The 20457-nt window shown below is 42.1% G+C and overlaps 1 protein-coding gene across 3 annotated transcripts in view; it reads left to right on the top strand.

Moving 5' to 3' along the window:
- The first annotated feature begins 1924 nt into the window (after positions 1–1924).
- Positions 1925–20457, top strand: part of IGSF11 (immunoglobulin superfamily member 11) — a 157022-nt gene continuing 138489 nt past the window's right edge. Inside the window, exon 1 of one of the 3 annotated variants that reach the window (XM_037158803.2) lies at positions 1925–2439. In XM_037158803.2, the coding sequence (XP_037014698.1) occupies positions 2388–2439 (52 nt within the window). In that variant the 5' untranslated portion in view covers positions 1925–2387. The remainder of the gene's footprint in view (positions 2440–20457) is intronic. The other 2 variants (XM_053663167.1, XM_037158801.2) reach the window with 2 other exon arrangements.

Raw genomic sequence — 20457 nt, 5'->3', positions numbered from 1 at the left:
GCCAGATTGCCTTGGAAATCTGGTCGTCCCCACTCCCCCTTCAGAAGCCACACTTCTTTTTCTAATAAAGGGTCTGCTCCATCGAACTGTGAGCCCTCTGTGTTTTTAATAATTCCCCAGCTCTTGCAGAGCACGGCGGAAGTACCCCATGGTGACAAAGAGTCAGGAGAGCTTTCTTTTCCTTCTGATGCATCACAGTGCAGATTTACCCCATGTTCCATTAAAAGTTATTTAATATGGCCCTATAATCCAATGTTACCCCAATACATCTAATTTAAAAAGTTATTTAAGGGCAGGGATTGTGTATTACACTGTATGTTTAGCCACCTAGTGCCTTACATCCTGTAGACAGTAGATACAGATTTGCTGAACTGATGTGCTGAGAAGTATCAGGTAATTTGCTTTATCAGGACTTTTTGGCCTAGATTATTAGGTTATTTGTTTAATTATATAATAAATATTCTATATTTAAATCTGGGATTGCTATAAAGTGAAGTCCTGCTCCAAGTAACACCTGCCAATTGACAACTTCCTTGCTTTTTTCTTTACATTACTTATTCTTATGATCTGCTTGGGACCAGGTGAGAATGCAGGAATATGTGCCGGACAAGGTAAGGAATTGGATTGTATGGAGAAAAAAAAAATCTAGTCCTTGCCCTGGAGTTTAGATGAATGAGAATAAGTCCAGTGATGGAATTATAATTAAAATTTTAAACTGCTGTTATTATTATCAAAGGCAGTATACTATTATATTATTCTTTTCTTGCCATTAGAGATCTGGTAAGGGATTCTAGCAAACTGGTAGTAGAGAGCAAAGTTGAGGCATCTCTGATTCATAATCAAACTATACTTTTCAGGGTATTCTTGTTAAAGGTGACTGGAATTTCTGAATGTTTTCCTTTTTTTAAGTTGAAATTACAACAGCACTGTTATTTTCATTTCTACATATGTCTCCTAATCTCTGTCCAAATGTACAGATGTTTTACATATTTGCCTTTTTTCCTGTGCATACTATATTCATTCTTGAGTTGCCCTGGGAGGCTCAGAAGTTCTGAATGACCTCGAGAATCCGAATCTGTGCCACTGCGGAAATTGACCAGAATTGTCTGACATTCCCTGGGCAGGTACAGTCCTCAAATTTAGAAAACTAGGGTTAAGATCTGAAGCAGAAAATGACTGGAGGTTGTAAGATACCAACCGGTGACCTCAATGGAAAAGGAATGAAGATTAGGTTTTATAAGGGAAGATAACAGGCAGATGCGTAGGTAACAATTTCAGGCGCCAGCAAGGTTCCTCTTCCCACCCAACTAAAACAAATAAGAAACAAAAATGAAAACCTAATCAAAGTAACAACCAACCCAATAAAATCACCTCCTTACTATTAACAAGTACTTGAAATTAGTGTAAGGAAGCTGTAACATTTAAACAGGAAAAATTTAAATATATAAGTTGACAAATTTTACCAGAGGGTCAAGAGAAGATGGTAGTCTCTGATAGTATGGGGACTGTGAATGGTTATGGTACAGTCCCTACTCCCTTTTCAAGAAAGAACTTGTAGTCAGGAAAAAAAGAAGAAAAAAAAAAAAAAAAGCTATAGAATAGGACAGACTTTACTGATTCTTAATTTTGCCAGGATCAGGTTCTTTCAGATTATTTAGGTTACAGAGTAGAGGATTGAGAGAAAGTGAAATGTCCAATGGAAATCATCTTAGAACTGCAACAGAGAAGAATTTCGCTGGCTCGGAGGAAGGAGGTGGAAAAGTCCCTCCCAGAGCTCTCTGGGGATCAGAACTCAGCCCCCTGTCCCGAGAGCGGTTCGGGGCAGGCGAGGAAGACCAGGGCCTTTGGGTCCCCCACGCGCTCGCAGAGCAGTGCGGGGGAGTGGTCTGCACTGCAAACAGGTGGCAAGAGCCGTGCGCCGCATACAGGTGGCAGAAGCGGCGGGTGGGCCGCCAGGCGTCGCGCGGGAGCCGCGGTTGCCTGGGAGACGGAGTGGAGCCGGTGGGCGGCGCAGAGCCGAGCGGTGCGGAGCCGGGCCACTGCTGGAGTAGCTGGGCTGGAGTCGCGAGGGGGTGTGGCTCCCCGGACAGCGCGGGAGACCGGCGGGTACTGGGGCAGCGAAAGGTGGCCGTGGCGCTGTGGAGCGAGGGCAGCGAGCACAGCGAGTAGGTCGTGCGCCTGGTCGGAACTCAACCTCCTCCGCGCATCGTGGCGGCGCGGGAGCTGCACTGAGTAGTCTGCGCGTCCCACGGTCTCTGCCTCGCAGGGGTGACTTCGGTCGGGCGGCCAGTCAGGGAGAACTCGGCTTCCTCGGGAACCCGGCCTGCGGCCCCGCTACCGCGAAGAGGAGCCGGGTGGGCGGCGGGCGCGCGCCCTGCGGCACCGGCATGACTTTTCTGGGCTCTCCTCTGGCGCCCTTGCTGCTCCTCTCTCTGCACGGTGAGTAGCCCAAGCCCTCGGCTCCTGGTGGGGCCCGGCTGGGCCGGCGGGCCTGCCAGAAGCTGTTTTGGGATCGTTTGTGCCAGGTCTCGGAAACCCAACTTTCTAAGGGCCATCTCTAGTCGTGGTTGTTGGCCTAGCCTCACGCGCCCACCTGCCGCAGCTGCCCTGGCGCTGGCGCCCCTCTTCCCCGCCTCCGGCACAGCCCAGGTGTTCCCTAATCGGGGAGGTAACCACACCTGCTTCTCCGTTACCGCGATCCTGGACCTGACTCCGACCGCTCTACTCTTTTTTAGATAACGAACTCCCGTACTTACTGGGTCCAGTGAGAAACAGTATTTAGAATCAGTGTTTGTTACCAGGTGGCCCCAGGAAAACTAGAGAGAGATGCCTTTAAAATAATTTAGAAAACTTTAAATCGTGCTTTACATAACCGTTAACAAACACGTGCAGGTTTAACCGAAATTGTGATCTCTATTTTAAAAATAACTATACAATGTGCTACACTATATTTGAAAATGAGAATTTATTTTTTATACTCTAGTTTCTTCCCCAAAGGATTTAAACTGGCTTGCAAAAATACTAGAATATAACAATATTAGAAGAAAAGGAATAAACGTCTTTACTTTTCTTGTTAACAATTCCTGGAAATCTATTTAAATTTAATTTTATATTCTCTAATTAATATTTCCTACAGTTTATTTTGTACGAGTAGCCATCATATGAGAAGCAGAACTATTTTTTCATCTTACACTATGCCCTTTTCCTTTCTGAATGCACTGTCCTGCGGAATCAAGTCTTCTGTTCCATTTAATTGATCATTGAGATTTACTGAGATTTATTTTGAAGGGTTTTATTTTAAGAGCAAGTCCAAGATGGATGAAAAATTGTGGTTAACTCTTTATTATTTTTTTCCTGGAGATGTCAGTGTGTTTCCCATAGTTTTATGGTCTTATTTGAACTGATAATGCACCCATAGAGCTTGAAGTAACCCAATATTTACTCTCCGATTTAAGTTGCGCAAATTCATATAGTGGGAGAAAATGAACACAAAACTTTGTATACCTTTCCATAGAAGCCAGTGAAGGGAATAATCAAAATTACTGACAACTTTCCTGGAGTTCAATAGGTATATTTTTAGTAAGGATGTGCAGATAATGATCAGCGTGTGCATGCAAATTAATTTTGCCTCGTTACCACTCTGAGAGACCTGACGCTTTTCTCTGTCCTACTTCTTTCACATGTGAAATAATATTGAGTAAATGGTCTTATATGATCCCTTGGACACCACTGAAAGTATTTTAAATGTTACTATAAGAACAGCTGAATTGTTCGGCAAAAAAGATGTTAAACTTTGTATATTACAATCAATGCTGCACTCTTTTTTTGTAAGCAGTATTTGTGTATAGGTTTTTTTTGAATTATTAGGCAGTACTTTTAAAGAGTTGATGTAATTCGTAGAATCTAGCTTACAAGGTCATCTGCTTTGGTTTTTTTTTTCCTAAAGTAGAACTATTCCTAAGCCACCCTAGAATATTTTAGATTTCCAAGGACAGTTTAGCCTTTGTGATAATCTATTCTGTAAAGGAATTTTTCACCCTCAAAAATGAAAAAATATGTTCACATGTTCAGCACATGTTTACTGAGTTACTCTGGTGGGGAGGGATGGTGGTGGAAAATAAAGATGTATAAGAGTTTATCCACAGCCTGTAAGGAGTTTGCAGTTTTGAAACAGACTGCAGGCATGTACAGATGATGTATGATACAAGGAATATGTGAGGAGTGCTACTTATTAATGATGATATCAAGGAAGACTTCATTGGAAAGTTTACTTTTGGTGTGGACTTTGAATGAGTGGGATTTGAAGGGACTGAGTCAGCAGCGGCTGGGCTTTTCTAGCCAAAGGAACAACCTGGATGAAGGCTATGAAATGGCAGGTGAAGGGCCCTATTCTGGAAACGCCAAGCCCTTCCAGCTGCTAGAACAGGAGATTATACGAAGGAGATGAGGCTAAAAAGGTAGTAAAAGGAGAGTAGAGGGCCTTGAATGCTCAGTGTGGAATCTATTCAGCAGGCCATCCAATGGCCACTGATACTCAGTTTCCTAAATAGGGGGGGAGGGGAAGAAGGTAAACAGCTATTGAATGTGTAGTTCAGAAGTCTCTTGGAGAATACCGTGTCCTGGATGGATTAAATTCTGAACCAGTCAATGGCAAAGTTGGTTCCAGTGAATGAGGGCCCATCCCTAGGACTTCCAGTGTGGAATGAGAGGAAGGAGTGGATATCTTAAAAAAAGTTATTTCCATTATGAAGAAAGAAAAGGGAAATGGATGCTCCATAGATACCCATTTGTAGCAGTGACCACTACAATGGCATAGTGTACCAAAGGTATAGAAATAGAGTATCTTCAATTTTCAAAAGAAAATACATGTCAAGACATTTCTGTTGAAATCTCTGTGGCATAAGCTTCAAAGGGAATTTGAATTGAGAAATTGATTACTACTGTATAATTCTACCAATGGGTTAGACATACAGTCAAATCTCAGTTCTCCACTGTGGTGGTTCTCAAACAATTCAATTCTCGATCAAGTTTTCACAGAAAAAATGTCTTGGTTGTGTAACAAAACTTCGAGTCTCATTTTCTACCTGACAACCCTTTCATGTTGATAAAACCCTTTCATGTATGATCAATCATACATCTCTCAGTAGATAAAGGATATTTGGTTTTTGAACAAATCGCTTCTTGAACAGTTTCCTGGAACAAATTAAGTTCGAGAACTGAGGTTCTCTAAACTAGAGGTTCCCAACCTCTTTGGCACCAGGGACCAGTTTTGTGGAAGACAGTTTTTCCATGGCCCTGGGGGTGGGGGATGATTTCAGGATGATTCAGTCTCCTGTTGGGTGACCCGGGTCCCTAACAGGCCAGGACTGGTACCAGTCTGTGGCCTGGAGGTTGGGGACCTCTGTTCTAAACTGTTTCTTGTACTGCTTGTGATTCCTTGAAATAGTGAATAACTTTCCAGAAAATGAGAAAAGTAGAAAAGAAAGAAAAGACCATATAAAATAAAATAAAAATAAATTATGAGCCTACATGTTAGCATTATGAAAAATTTATTGTAGCCCTGGCCGGGCGGCTCAGGTGGTTGAAGCATCAGCCCATGCACTGCACAGGTGGCAAACACAAGGCCCAGATTCTGCCCTCCGCCTTGTTTTATCCTCCGCCTTGTTTTATCCTCCACCTTGTTTTATCTGGCCTGGCAGCTTGTTTCTACCCAGCGGCAACACGGAGCTCTTGCTTAACTGTTAGGGAGTAGTTACATTTATACAATTCTAAATTTACATTTGTCCCTTTGAAAGCAACCATGAGGCTGATGTGGCCCCTGGTGAAAATGAGTTCGTACCCCTGCCTTACACCAAAATGTGTGTTCGGTCCCCAGTCAGAGCACATAACTAGGTTGTGGGTTGGATCCCCAGTTGGACGATGTGTATGGGAGGCAAGCAATTGATATTTCTCTCTCTGTTTGTTCAGTTTCTTAGTTCTAATTTTAGTTATGTAACTATTTTGGAAGAGCTCATTTTTTAGTAAAAAATTCTGTAGTTTGACCTACATGAAAGGTGATGGCCACTGGGTGAAAATTTTAGATAAATTAAGCTTACACTATATAGTCAACCGAACTATTCAGGAAGCACTTGAAATATTAAATCACCAAGTGCTTCTAAAATGTTATGCTTAGAACTGTTGTCAGACCCAAGGTAATGATGCAATGGATAAGGATTTTTACCCCCCAGTAACAGTATGTGGCACATTTTCAAATGTGTTTTCACACTTTGATAGTGGAAGCATTTATAATGAAAAGTCTCATTTGAATCTTCATACTTAGGCCATGTGATTTAGTGTCAAACAGGGCGTTGTGCTGGCCCATAAGATTCTTTAGTTGCAGTGAGTTCTGCAGAACAAGGTGCTGGAAAGCCTAGCTGAGTCTGGGAGAAAGTTGGGGACCACTGTGGTATTCCCACTTAAATTCTGATCTATAGATTATTTAGAATAGGGATTCTGGACCTATTTGGATATGTACTAATGATGCCAATTTCTGTTTGTTTGGAGGTGGAGGTTAAGATTGCGGGATTTCTGGTGGTCCAGTCACTTCAAGTCCCCTCCTTTGTTTGTCGAGGGCCACTTGGCATTCACACATCTCACCCTCTGCACTCACACATCACTCCCTTGCACTTTGAGGGCAGCTCAGACCATCTGGAGGCTCCGAAATCCTCCCTTGATTGTACTTTGAGAGTAATTGGTTTCAGAGAGGTTGTCAGTTCTTGGGTGGTATTCAAAACACCATCTGATTTGAGCTGGATTTGGTCTTAAAAGTGGAAAGTTAATTAGTTTACTTACGAGTTAAGCCAGTCTTAACTAAACTGTGGAAGGGTTTTTTCTTTTCTGTTAAAGCTTTGGTACTGGTAGTTGATTTCCTCTGTGCCTGGTTTCCTACCATCTAAGAAAGAGACTATAGTTTGCATTTGTGATGGTTTTAAAACGATAGAAATGTGAAGTCAGAGAGAAAATCTGTTTCCTACTTTCTCAAATGATAAACTCAGCCATTGGTCTGATACCAGCTCCTCTCTACCATTATCAGATACTACGCAGTATGTGCAGTATGGTGTGGCTTTGCCTCACCCATGTGTTACAGGAATATCACATTTTAATAAATGCCCCTAACATTTCTGTTTATAGGATTAACAATACAAATTTGCCAGCGTGAACAAAAAGTCTATTGAATAAAAAATCCTTAGAGGAAATAACCTTCCAGGTTTCTCTTCATTTTGCATTTTGATCTTGAGAGAGGTAAAAGAATGACAGGGTTAGATGTACACGTTTATTTAGAAAAGCATGTGGCTGAAGTTGAGGTGCTGGTCCCACCTGGGTTCTCTGGAAGACCCTTCAGAGAATTAGGTTCATATCAGTGGCTGTCAGTGAGAGTGGGTCAGGATTCAGGGCTGAGATAGATGGTTAAAGTATAATAGCTTTGGAAATTCAATGCTATTTTTTTCATCAAGGATCACAGCTAGGTAATAACACTGTGTGGCATTGTGAATGCAATTCTAATGTGATGAGGCCACTTGTATGCCAGTCTTAAAAGACTCATTAATCCAACATTTTTTAATACTTTTTATTTTATTTTTATAAAGATTTTATTTATCTTTTTAAATATATTTTATTAATTATGCCATTACAGTTGTTCTATTTTCCCCCTTCATTCCCCTCTACCCTGAACATCCCTCCCCCACCATTCCCCCCTTTAGTTTATGACCATGTGTCTCAAGTTCTTTAGATTCTATATTTCCCTCCCCACTATTCTTGCCCTCCCCCCTATCTATTTTCTACCTACCATCTATGCTACTTATTTTCTGTACCTTCTCCCCCTTCTCCCCCTTCTCCCACTCCCCTGTTGCTATCCTCCATGTGATTTTCATTTCTATGGTTTGCTCCTGATGTAGCTGTCCTCTTAGTTTGCTTTTGTTTTAGGTGTGGTTCTTAATAACTGTGAGTTTGCTGTCCTTTCACTGTTCCTATTTGTTATCTTCTTTTTCTTAGATAAGTCCCTTTAACATTTCATATAATAAGGGCTTAGTGATGATGAACTCCTTGCATTTGATCTTATCTGAGAAGCACTTTATCTGCCCTTCCATTCTAAATGAAAGCTCTGCTGGATAGATCAATCTTGGATGTAGGTCTTTAGTTTTCATGACTTGGAATACTTCTTTGCAGCCCCTTCTTGCCTGTAAGGTCTCTTTTGAGAAATCTGCTGACAGTCTGATGGGAACTCCTTTGTAGGTGACTGTCCCCTCTCTCTTGCTGCTTCTAGGATTCTCTTCTTCATGTTAATCTTGGCTAATGTAATGATGATGTGCCTTGGTGTGTTCCTTCTTGGGTCCACCTTCTTTGGGACTCTCTGAGCTTCCTGGATTTCCTGGAAGTCTATTTCCTTTGCCAGATTGGGGAAGTTCTCCTTTATTATTCGTTCAAATAAGTTTTCTACTATGGCTGTTCCTCTTCCCCTCTGGTACCCCTATAATTCAGATGTTGGAACATTTAAAGATGTCCCGGAGGTTCCTAAGCCTCTCCTCATTTTTTTAAATTCTTATTTCTTCATCCTTTTCTGTTTGGTCATTTTTTTCCTCCTTCTGGTCCACTCCTTTGATTTGAGTCCCAGTTTCCTTTCCATTATTATTGGCTTCCTGTGCATTTTCCTTCATTTCAATTAGTTTAGCCTTCATTTGTTCCTCTAATTTGTGACTAAAATTAACCAGTTCTGTGAGCATCCTGATCACCAGTGTTTTGAACTGTGCATCTGATAGGTTGGCTATTTCTTGGTCGCTTAGATTCATTGGCTCTGGGGCTCTGAGTTGTTCTTGAGCCATGTTTTGATCTGTTTGTGCCTGTTACATATGAGGAGCGGAGCCTTAGGTGTTCGCCAGGGCGGGGCCACCCAGGTCGAGGGTTTGTGACACTGTATGTGGGGGTGGGGTCAGAGAGGGACAATGGTGGTTCTCTCTGCCACTTTCCGCTGCTGGGGCCTTCCCGGTCTGTCTCACTGCTCACTCCTTCACCGGTTTATCTGCACTGGAATGTGTGACCACGGTCCGCCCTCAGTGGGTCTGCTGCCTTGCGCCCTTAGTGGGTCCGCCCGCTACTCCACACCTGGGATCCGCCCATGGCTGCTGGCACACCTAGGTCACGAGCCCGGGTCATTCGGTGCATCTTTCCTGCCCGACCCTGCTCTACTGCTGGCTCTGCCCCTCTTACTGGTTTGGCTGAAGGGCTCGTTGTTGTCAGACTTCTGTGTAGTTCAATTTTCTGTGGTTTGGCTGCGTTTTTGTTGCTAAAACTTTGCTGTTTTTAAACTTGGTTGTGTGAGAAGGCGAAGTGCTTCCACCTACGCTTCCATCTTGATGGAAGTCCCTATTTATCTTTAGAGGGGCAGGGCAGGAGAGAGGGAGAGAAATATCAATGTGTGGTTGCCTCTTGTGGGTCCCCTGCTGGGAACCGGCCTGCAACCGAGGCATGTGCCCTGATTGGGAATTGAATCGCGATACTTTGGTTCACAGGCCTGTGCTCAGTCCACTGAGCTATACCAGCCAGGGCTTAATCTAACATTTTTAAAAATTGGAAAGAAATTTAAATTTTATTGAAGGCTGTGGAAATGGTAATAATGTCATAATTTATTGAACCCCTTTACCCACCTTTGCAAGAGTCTCCCTGTTCACAGCAGTCACTCCTGTAAAATCTCTTTGTTCTCACTTCTGTATTCGCAGTAATGTTGATTCTTCTCTGTCCTCTTCTCATTCTCTCCTTCCGTTTTGGAGAATGTTGCATTCTTCTGCTAATAGCATCAGGTTCTTTTAAGGTAAGTAAATGTAGCATTCCTAGTTCCTTCCAATGACTTGACTCTATGTTGGGAATTGATATAAAAAGTAACCCAGAGATCACATTAGAATGTGGGCATTGGTGGAAGTATGTGAGAATGTGCACATAGTTCTATTTTCTTTTTGTTCAATGAAGTTAACTTAATGATAGATACAATTCCACATGTGTGTGTGTGTGTGTATATATATATATATATATATATATTTTTTTATTTTTTTTTTTCCTTAAAGTACAATACCACTCTTGGCATATACTAAGTACTTGGTAGATACTTGTGAATGAATAAGTGAGTGTTTGCTAATGTGATTGGCAATCCTATGTGCTTGGAGTACCTAAAAAGAATTTCTCTTCTTTAAGAATTTTTGTTAAAATTTTCTTCAGGGATTTGATGTTACTGTGTCACTTCAACTTCTTTAAACTATAGTTTGTATTCTATAGAACAGAGATGATAGAAATATATTTTCATAGTCTTTTCAAATTCCAAGACTGTGGAAGTTATGTAGTACTTATAGATCTTGCAAAATTGATTCTGAGCTTATTATTAGTTATAAAATTTTGAAGTCGTCCATTTTAAAAATACATTTTCCTAAGAAGTTCCCAAAGGTTTTGTCCCATTAATTTTTTTTAATTGAATTGACTGGGGTGACATTTTAAAATAAAATTATGTAGTTATCAGGTGCCCAGTTCTATAATATATCATCTGTATATTATATATCATGAGTTTATCAATCCCAGGTCAAGTCCCCTTCCATCAACCTTTTATACCCCCCCATAACATTTTGCTCCATTTAATAAAGAATGATTTTGGGAATTCACTGAGAATCTTCAATTTTCCCATTTCCATGTGTGGTATTTTTGGTCCCAGGGCCTGTATGTTAGAATTAGTGGCTCAAGAACAGAGATAATCAAAGTGACGCCTTGTGGAGTCTCAGGTCAGCTTCCCCCTCCCCATAGCACGTATGTAAGATACTAGAGATGCTTTTATAAAAATACGAGCATTAGCTAGACCAGCCCCATGTGTGGGGCATTTTCACCTACTCCTCATAGAGGTTGCCAGTTGCCCTCCCCACCATTCCCTTTCCTTTTTCTGAACTTAGCATATTTCCAGCCATAGCTCTTTCCAGTTATGATTCATTTCCTTATTGACCATTCTGTCAGTCTTTAGTGATGTTTATCTCTCTCAAAATGTCAAAGGTCTTCAGCCAATCATGGCCATATCATCGACCATTATGCTCAAGATGTCTTAAGTAACACCAAGCATTGATACTTAGTCTTTTGTTTCTTTGGGCCAGGTCCCTCACTACCAGTTTCACAAGTTCTAGCAGCCCCATGGGTTCAGATTACTTGGCAGAACACAGAATAAATGGCAGAAAGAGAGGTTGGAGTGTAGTAAACATCAGTTGTTGCAGAATGTATTCAAATCAGGCTAGCATTGTAGGCTTTCATTGGTTAAGAAAGCTTGTAGTTCACATGCGCATATTGCCCATGTATGAATGCAAACTGCTGTACTAGCTCTCCTTGGCCAAGGCTTAAGACAGTAGGCAGAACATGAGAAAAATGTGCTGACAGTAGTGCAGAGGTTCTTTGACAGCTTTTGTCCTGACAGGTTATTGGGGCCTTAAAGACTATTGATGTTGATAGAAAGCTTTTGTTTGTGTGGATTAGGTCTGTGGATATTTATTATATTAGAGATTAAAAGTGAGAAAAATTTTAGTTTTTAATTTGAAAGCAGCAATAATAAATCCATTATATAGTGACATAAATAATGTATTTTTGTGACGAGTAAGATTTTCCCCCCCAAACCAAAAAATATTAGCAGGAAGAATGGCACCCTTTTTCATTTTGGGGAATCTCTTTAATGTCTGGCTCATTAGAAAAGAGCTGGTTTCCCTCTCTGCTTTTTTGGTCAACTTACTGTGATGTGTTTTCTTGGTTTAACTATATAAAGAATACATGGCCTCACAGAGATATGTAGTTGGCAGGGGAAGGAGTATTTTGATAATGATTTTCAAATTTTTTGTGTAATTCTTTGACATTCCACCAAAACTCATTAGGCAGTAGTTTATTAAAGATTGGTTGCAATGTGGAATCAGAAACCGTTAGCAGTAAACATTTCTTACTCTGTCATATTAATATCCCTTAGTTTATCTTGTACTTTTAATGGATATTCATGCATGATTTTTGGGTAACATTATACACTGATATTTTAGAAAATACTGGTTCATTGTTACAGATCGTACAAATGTGGACATATTATTAAGTATGTATTGGGAAGCTGTTAGGCTGAGCATGGCAGATACAAGATTTCTAAAATTTTAGTCTTTCCTCCAGTTGACAACCAACAGCTGTCAGTTATTTCCCTTGAAGTAATAGTCTTATCTTTTTAACTTTGAGAAAATCTCTGCCAAATACCTCAGTCTAAATAACCATAGCCTGTGAGTTGTTCTTTCCAGTAAAAATGCTGATACGTGGAGAAAAGCGACCGACTCGCTTAGCTTTGAGCCCCCACAGTCGCACCAGGGCGTTTCCTTGGGACTGGGCCACTGCTCTGGTGCGCAGCGCCAGCGATTCACTTGCCGTTCTATGTGCTGTGCATGTGCAGTATTAGAAAAGGTCAAGCTTTAATGAAGTTACTGTTGCTGCTTCATCAAAGACATTCTTTCGTGAAACCGGATTTTCTTTTTTCACTGTGAGTGCATGACAGGGAGGACCGCCGAGACTGGGCATGCAGTTGCGCCAGCGCCTGGCCCTGCGTCTTCGCCCACCGCTGCTCTGTGCCCTCGGCGCAAGCGGACACACGGGCAAAGAGGCAAATAACATCTTACTATTATTAAGAAAATAGTTTTTCCCTCACGGACTTTGATAGGGTCTTGGAGACCATCCATGGACTACGGCACATGAACTCTGGTGTGCTGTTATAGAATGTTCGATTCTTTTTAAAAAAAATTGTATTAGAGATAAATAGCCACACAATCATTCCATGCTACATGGGATGGCATTAAATAGAGTATGCATGTGTTATTTAGAAATAAATAATACGTGCACTTAAAATTCTTTATTTTTGTGTTATAAATTTTTGAATTACAGAAGTAACATATCCTAGGCCTAAAAGCGAAAACAGCGCAAAAGTGTTAAAAGAATTGAATTCATGCCCCATCTCCATCCACCGAATTCTCTAGTTTTGTTGAGCATTGTGCCATACCTTCTTCTAATTACAAACAAAGCCTGTATGCACATGTATTTTTTAAAAAATAATGCCATATTGTTGTACAAGTTATTTTTAAAACATAGTTTAAGGGTGGGTATTTTGCCACCTCTGCTGTGTGGATCTACCTCATTCTCTTTAATGACCTGAGTTCAGTATTTCACAGCAAGTCTGTACCATGGTTTTTTGAGCTGTTTCCCCATTGTTGGACATTTAAGCTGTTTCTGATTTTTTTTACATTAATGATGTTATAGCGGGCCACTTTCTATCTATGCATATAACCTATGCATCTGTGTAGGTATTTCTGCAGTCCAGCTCTGCTAAACTGGAATTGTTGGATGTACACATTTTGGAGGAGACAGTAGCATTGTGTGAAAGCTTTGTATCATCAGACATATTGACTTTGAATTCCTGAATTGTCTTTTCCTGCTTTGCTCTCTGACTTCGGGACTGTGTTAATGTCCTGCGCTTGAGTCTGATTGTCCTGTACTGTGGAGGTGGTCTTCTGAGTGCATCAAGAAGTGCTAGGTTAAAGGAGATGACAGGTCTTTAAAGTTCTAGCACAGAGGCATATGGAAAATGCTTGGTTAGTGGCACTTACTGGTTCAAGAATTGATCACCCCCAACCTGAGCCAGGAGGTAAGAATTCTACCCAGGAAGCACCAGTGGAGATGCGATGTGGGGATGTCATACAATTCTCCTGGTCTGCTTTCGTTTGCAAAATGAGGGAGTTGTATTTGGCAGTCTGTTTTTCCCCCCAGCTCTGTAATATCGTGATTCTTTGAGTTGGCTTTCAAGTACTGAGAATATTTGTCAGTAAAATAGATGAGATAATACACAGTTGGTTTTAACATATTCATAAAACTTTTCCTAAAGTAGTTAGTTGACTTTCCCTCTGTCTCTCCCTCCATCAAGATAGTAGGACTTGCCCTGGCTGGTGTAGCTCAGTGGATTGAGCATGGGCCTGTGAACCAAAGGATTGTAGTTCGATTCCCAGTCGGGGCACATGCCTGAGTTGCAGGCCAGTCTCCGGCAGGGGATGTATGAGAGGCAACCATACACTGATATTTCTCTCCCTCTCTCTTTCCCTTCCCCTCTAAAGATAAATAAATGAAATATTAAAAAAAGATAGTAGGACTTTATGGAGATATCTGTTCTATGAATTAAAACCACCTTCAGCTGTTGTAGAAATGTTATAAGAAGTGGCTTCAAATATGAAGAATGTTATTTTTAAATTTTATTTAAAATGATTTCATGTTAGCTCAGGCTGGCTATCTATGTACATACCTCATTATTTTCTTAAATCCTTTCTGTAAAAGAAGGATCTTGTATGTGTCTGGAAAGGGTCAGTTGTAAGCAGGCTATAAATATTACAAAAATCTTTTTACCACAGTCACTGTATTCTGGTCTTTTAACTTGACCTTTCTCTACTTTTCTGTCATAATGACTTTTCTTTGTATAAGCCAGGCATAGGTGTCTAAATTTTATCGGTACTGGGTTACACGCTGAATGTAGATGTTTTAGTTTTGCCACTATTGACTTAAAGTTAAAAACCTGTGAGCTTTTGAGAAACAGTGATATTTTTTTCCTCGGGGCAGTAGTGATACTTAAACTGAAAGCTTTAGAAAGGTGTGGTTAGGGCTCATCTTAATTCTGACTGTAGGTTGAATATCATCGATAGTGTTCCCAGCTGTTCGGTTTTGTGTATTCACTAAAGAGAATGTTTTTATAGAAAGCCTGGTGGTCTCCAAAATAAACAGAGTTGGTCACCTGAGCAGCACTTTGAAAATAATTATGAGATTCATAAATTCGCTGCCTAATGTGTTATCATGATGAGTACAGTTTGTTTTCAGATCATTAAATTTTTCCTGAAAGTAAACCACTACTAGAGAAGATCCTTGAGTTTCGTACTCCAAAGTAGTTATAGAAACTTAAAATGTGATTTGTTTTTATGAAAATGTTTTCTGAATTTGTGACTTTTATTTCTTCCTAATTCATGGTTTCATTGTGCTTTAGAGCAAGACATGTTTTAGTTGCTCTTTGATCGATATATATTTGCAGTTTCTGTCTTAACATCTGTACTTCTTTGGACAAATTAATAGTGTTCTTCCCTTCCTCCCAGGTTACTTTGAATTTAGGGGGTTGGGTTGTCTTTCTCATTAATAAGAAAGTGCAATGTTGTGAGCCACAGGGAGCTGGACCAGTGAGGTCTCTTAGAGCCTTTTAATTCCATAATGTCCTTGATCTGATGACGCTGTTCAGTAAATCTCTCCACAATTTCCATGACCAAGCCATCTGTCTGCATTAAAATAAATCTGCTTACTCCTTCAGTGTCTAACAAAAATTCTGTAAACTGAAGACGATGGAGACCATGACACGAAAATAATTTGCAGTCTTTAGCACTTCCTCTTGCATTTTCGGCTCAGATTCTCTCAGTGGAAGCTGGCGTTCCAGCTTTCTCTTTGACTTGAATGAAAGGGGTGGTGGGCCCATTTCCCTTCTTTTATCGCAGTTATCCTGCGTGGCCAGTGGACTAATCCAGCTTGTCCACATTTAGATTTAACTTCACAAAACCCTTACTTGCTGTGCTACTTCATATATGGTAGCTGATTAGGTAAACACACACGTTTATCTAATTTTAAATATGACCCAAGCTTCTGGTGCTGTCACAGCCGAGAGACTTTCTGTCGGTTGTGGCGGCAGCGCACTGTACAAGCGTGTGACCCTATCGCCCGTTCTAGGCAAAAATACTTTATTTTTTTTACATCTGAAAACTACTGAATCCTTAAAATTGTTCTTCTTAGTGTTCTTCTTAACTATTCTTTCTTCCATTACCACATTAAATTATATTCTTATCATTTTAAGTTTGTATTATTCCAGCAGTTTTCTAGCTACTCTTTACTTCACCTTTCTTTTCATTGATGTGTCTGTTACTCTCTGCCAAGTTCCTTTTCTATCAGATACTTCTTTCATCCTATTATTCTCTTCCTTCATCAGCAATAACCACAACAAACTCCAAAGACCTTAAAGAATAAATTCTAGTGTCCTCTACGGCTTTCTGCTCTTCCCCTCCCAGCCCATCATGTTTCCACCACCCTCTGCTCACACTCTGGGGCTGTCTCCCGCTTGAGGGTGTTGCTCACATTCTCATCCTCTTCTGGTTGGTCTGAAATAACTCACCTCCTTCTCTTGATATCCATACTCCTTACCATCCAGCCCAGCTCAAGCCTGTTTCCTTTGAGACTCATCGCCTTACTTTCTGGCCTGACTTGTCTGGAGATCTTTTTCTCTTTGAGTTTCCTAAGCGAAAAGTGTGTGTGCTCCTGTGGTGCCACCTCCACAAATCTGGTCTGGTTCTCTTACACTTTCTTGCCGGCTGCACAGGGTGAGCGCTCCACAGTTGCACATGGCTGTGCTTACTTTACTGAGTGGATGGATGAATTTTAGAGCTTTGCTTTTCAGCAGGCTTTTATCGTATGTTAGGCAATAGATGATCTAGTTCTTTTATTTTGCAGGCAGATTGTTGAAATTCTACACATGCATTTGAGATACGAACTTTAAAGTTTTTGCTAAAGCATAGACAGTTCTCATTCACAAAAAAGTGATAAACAGATTCTTTTATGCTGTGGAATTAATTTGCAGTTCATTTGTGCTCCAGTTTTGAACAGGTTAATATAGTTTCTCATCTTTTTCCTTTATGTGAATGAAATTTACAGTAGCTTCCCACTACCTTCTAACATGTTCCTGTTGCCTTTCTCTATACTTTGTTTATTGCACTGAAGAGCATTTGAGGCTGGTGAATAGAGTAGAAGGTAGGGATGTGGAAGGGAGGGGTAGGTCTCCAGCCAGTCAGCAAGAACTTTGAGATGTGGTTGGTACCGCCTGCTCTGAAGAGAAGGGAAAGTCCTGAGCCTGCACCTGCACCTGCTACTGAGGAAGGAACATGTGACTTCGGATAACCTATCCCTTATTATAATAAATTACCATTGTGGTACAGCCCCCACCCCCATCACCCTCCCTTAGTGGGGAATCAAGGAGAATTCTGGGTAGAGCACGTGCAGAAAGAGACAAGGGAAGGGGAGGGAAATTGGAAGCCATCGCCACAAATCCTCAATAAAAGGAAGACTCCAAAAAGGCTCTGCCTTTTATGTCAATAGCCTGCTTTGCCTCTGGAAATGCACCTCCAATAAACTTTGCTTTGGCTTTGCTCTATACTGGGGCTCCATTTTCAATTCTTGGGAGAGACCAAGAACCCACGGTTTCTCAGGCGATCCCCAGTTGCCGACTTTATTTGGTGCTCTGACTCTGCTCACATTTGGTGAAGTCCGTCCTCAGCCTGCCCTCAGGCTTGAGGATTCTGCACTTCACATATGTTTCATTTTCTTCCTACAATTCCCCCCGGTGAAGTAGACCATTCACCAGCAGGTGTGGGTGGGCCAGTTAAAAGCCATTAGGGTGGCCGCTGTTTGAAGACTCCCATGGCAGGTTAAGCCATGGGCCAGAAGTGCTCCGGGCAGCCTGCTGGCGGCAAGAAATTGTCCGTGCAGCTCGGTTCACAAACAAACACGCACTCCCTCCTCAGCCAAGCCCCTGTGAGGATTTAAATCACTTTGCCTGGCATCTTCTGTGCTGCAAACCTTTTTAATGGTTTTTCCCTCCTTACTAATGTGTCTTAAAACTGTTCTGAGCCCTTGAGAATATCGGTCTCTCTTTGGCCTTCTAGGAATCAAGCCTCTGCCCCTCATGCCCTGAATTTAAGACCAGGTGTGTGTTAGCGCTACCCTGTGGGGTGAGATTGTGGTCCCCGCACCCTGGCAGGACATGGGTGTATTCATTCTCCATGGGATGGGGGTTTCCCCTCAATGGGACCAGTCTCCAAGGCTACCTTAGCCCCAAGCCCAGAAGGAATAATACGAAATGGTCCCTTGTACCACCCAAGTGCAGCCAGATCTTACCACTTTGGGAGGTAGCCATTCAGGACACTGGTACTGTAAGGGTGTAAGTGCTATTCTCAGTAACTGACCTATCTCAATGTGAGGAAAGTCTAGGGAGGTTCTCTGAAGACCCGGGCACATTTACTGGAGGACTCCACCCTCTCACCCTCATTTATGATCTCACTTGGAGAGACGTCCGTGTCTCTTAGCTACCAGTCTCACTCCTGAAGAGAAACAGAGAACCCGGGAGGGTGCCAGGCATCATGCACGCAGAGAGTGCCCATCAGTGGGGGTGTCTGCCACTACTGTGCTAGACCAGCATCCCCAGTGGAACTATAATGACAGATCAGACACCAGGGCAAGAGACAACGTGATACACAATCTCATAAATGGAATAAGGAAATGTATCAAAAACCCTGTAAATTAAGACAAAATTAAGAAAATGACTCAGGACGAGGAAGAAAACCCAGCAGTGCATCAGGGATGCCTGAGAAAAACCCTCAGAAAATACACCGGCGTGGAACTTCAGACCCCCGATGGGCAGGCTTTGTTAAGTCATTATTTCATTAGCCAGTCACCTCCAGATACTCTAAGAAAGCTACAGAAGTGAAATTAGGACCTCACATACCCATGAGCCAGCTCATGGACACAAGAACTAGTATCTTTAACAACAGAGAAATAAGAGAGGAGGAGGAGAGACTCCGAAGGGAGAAAAGACAGAATAAGGCCCAGGCTAAGCTCATCATCACCGTGGTCCAGAGTGCAATCAGATGGGCCCCTGCAACCCATCCTGGTCAACCCAGGGGAACACCAGGGTCAGAAACCCAGGGAGAAGAGAGATTACTTCAACTGTCTGCAGCAGGGACATTGGGCTGGAGATTGTCAAAAACCAGCCCCTCAGGTCATGTCCAGGCTGGGAAAAACAGCCACTAGAAAATTGATTGTCCCACTTCCTTGAGGGGGGAGGGGCCATCGACCTGAGGCCTACCCCCAGGAGAGGACTGCGGGCGCCTGGGGAAGAGTTTGACCTTCTTGCAGAACAGCCTTTCCATCTCCCTCAACAAACCCCAGGTGGCCTTAGATGTGGCAAATAAGCACGTTCAATTTCTTATTGACATGAAGGCCACTTACTCTGTCTTGCTGTCCTTTGTGGAACCTCTCTCCTGAGGAACCTCCATTATTTTGGGGACACAGGGAACGCCAGCATCTTACCGCTATACTCCCTCTGTTCCTTGCAGACTAGGTAATAAGACTTTTTACCATGCCTTACTTCTCATTCCTCACTGTCCCACTGGCTTACGAGGGAGGGATCTATTACAAAAACTAGGGACCATTTTACTCTTCCTTGATCAAATTATTAATAAAATACTGTCTCTATGTTTGGAACCCCTGGCCCACGAGAGGGTCCACATTCCATGCCAAGTCTTTGAGGGAGTAACCTCCCCTGTTTGGAATGAAGGAATTCGTGGCCAAGCCAGGTATATCACCCCTGTAAAAATATAGTTCTGGCCAGGAATAGAGTATCTTAGCAAAAGACAATACCCCCTTAAGAAGGGGGGATCTTGAAAGACTAAAACTTACTATCCAAGAATTCCTGCACCATGGACTTCTAGTACCTGTAGAGTCATCCTGTAAATACTCTGATCTCACCTGTCTGCAAGCTCAAAGGGGATTAGCGCCGAGTCAGGATTTATGTACCAGAAATGGAGGCGTATAATCCCATAATACCTGCACCCCATAGTGGCTAACCCTTACACCATTCTAACCCAAGTACCAGGCAACACCAGTCAGTTTCCTGTCCTGTACCTGAAGGATGCTTTCTGTGGTGTCCCTCTGGACCCTGACCCCAAGTACTTGTTTGCCTTTGAATGAGAAGATCCAGATAGGTGTCTATCCCGGCAGTGCGCCTGGGCAGTAGTGCCCCAGGGTTTCAGAGACAGTCCACGCCTCTTTGCTCAAACCCTGGAGCGAGACTGCAGAGAACTGAGTCTCCCTGATGTTCTACAGTACATAGATGACCTTCTTATTTACAGTCCTAGCCAAGAAACCTCTTTAAAGGACACTATCCAGACCTACCCTTCTAATGCTAGAGGGGATACCAAGTATCTCCCAAAGGCCAAGATTTCCTTACAACAGGTTACTTACCTGGGATATGTTCTAACCCCTGGGGGATGTCAGTTGTCCCAAGAGAGAAAAGAAGCTATTCTGGACACGGCACTCCTTGCTACTTGGAAACAATATTCTTCTTGGAGGTGGCAGGGTTCTGTGGAATTCGGACACCAAACTTGGTGCTAATAGCAAAACCTCTATACGAATCTACTACGGGACTTGATTCAGAGTGCCTTGAGTGCACTGGGGAGATAAAATGAGCTCTGAAAGACAGTAAGCAAGCTCTGTTATCGGCAGTGGCACTAGGATCCCCTGATAACAGGGAAACTTACTTTCTATGTAGCT

This window comes from Artibeus jamaicensis, unplaced genomic scaffold (genome assembly GCF_021234435.1).
Source record: "Artibeus jamaicensis isolate MK-2021 breed Jamaican fruit bat unplaced genomic scaffold, CSHL_Jam_final contig_3126, whole genome shotgun sequence".
NCBI lineage: Eukaryota > Metazoa > Chordata > Mammalia > Chiroptera > Phyllostomidae > Artibeus > Artibeus jamaicensis.
The sequence above is the reverse complement of the archived record's forward strand: the minus strand, read 5'-3'. Positions and strand labels throughout refer to the sequence as shown.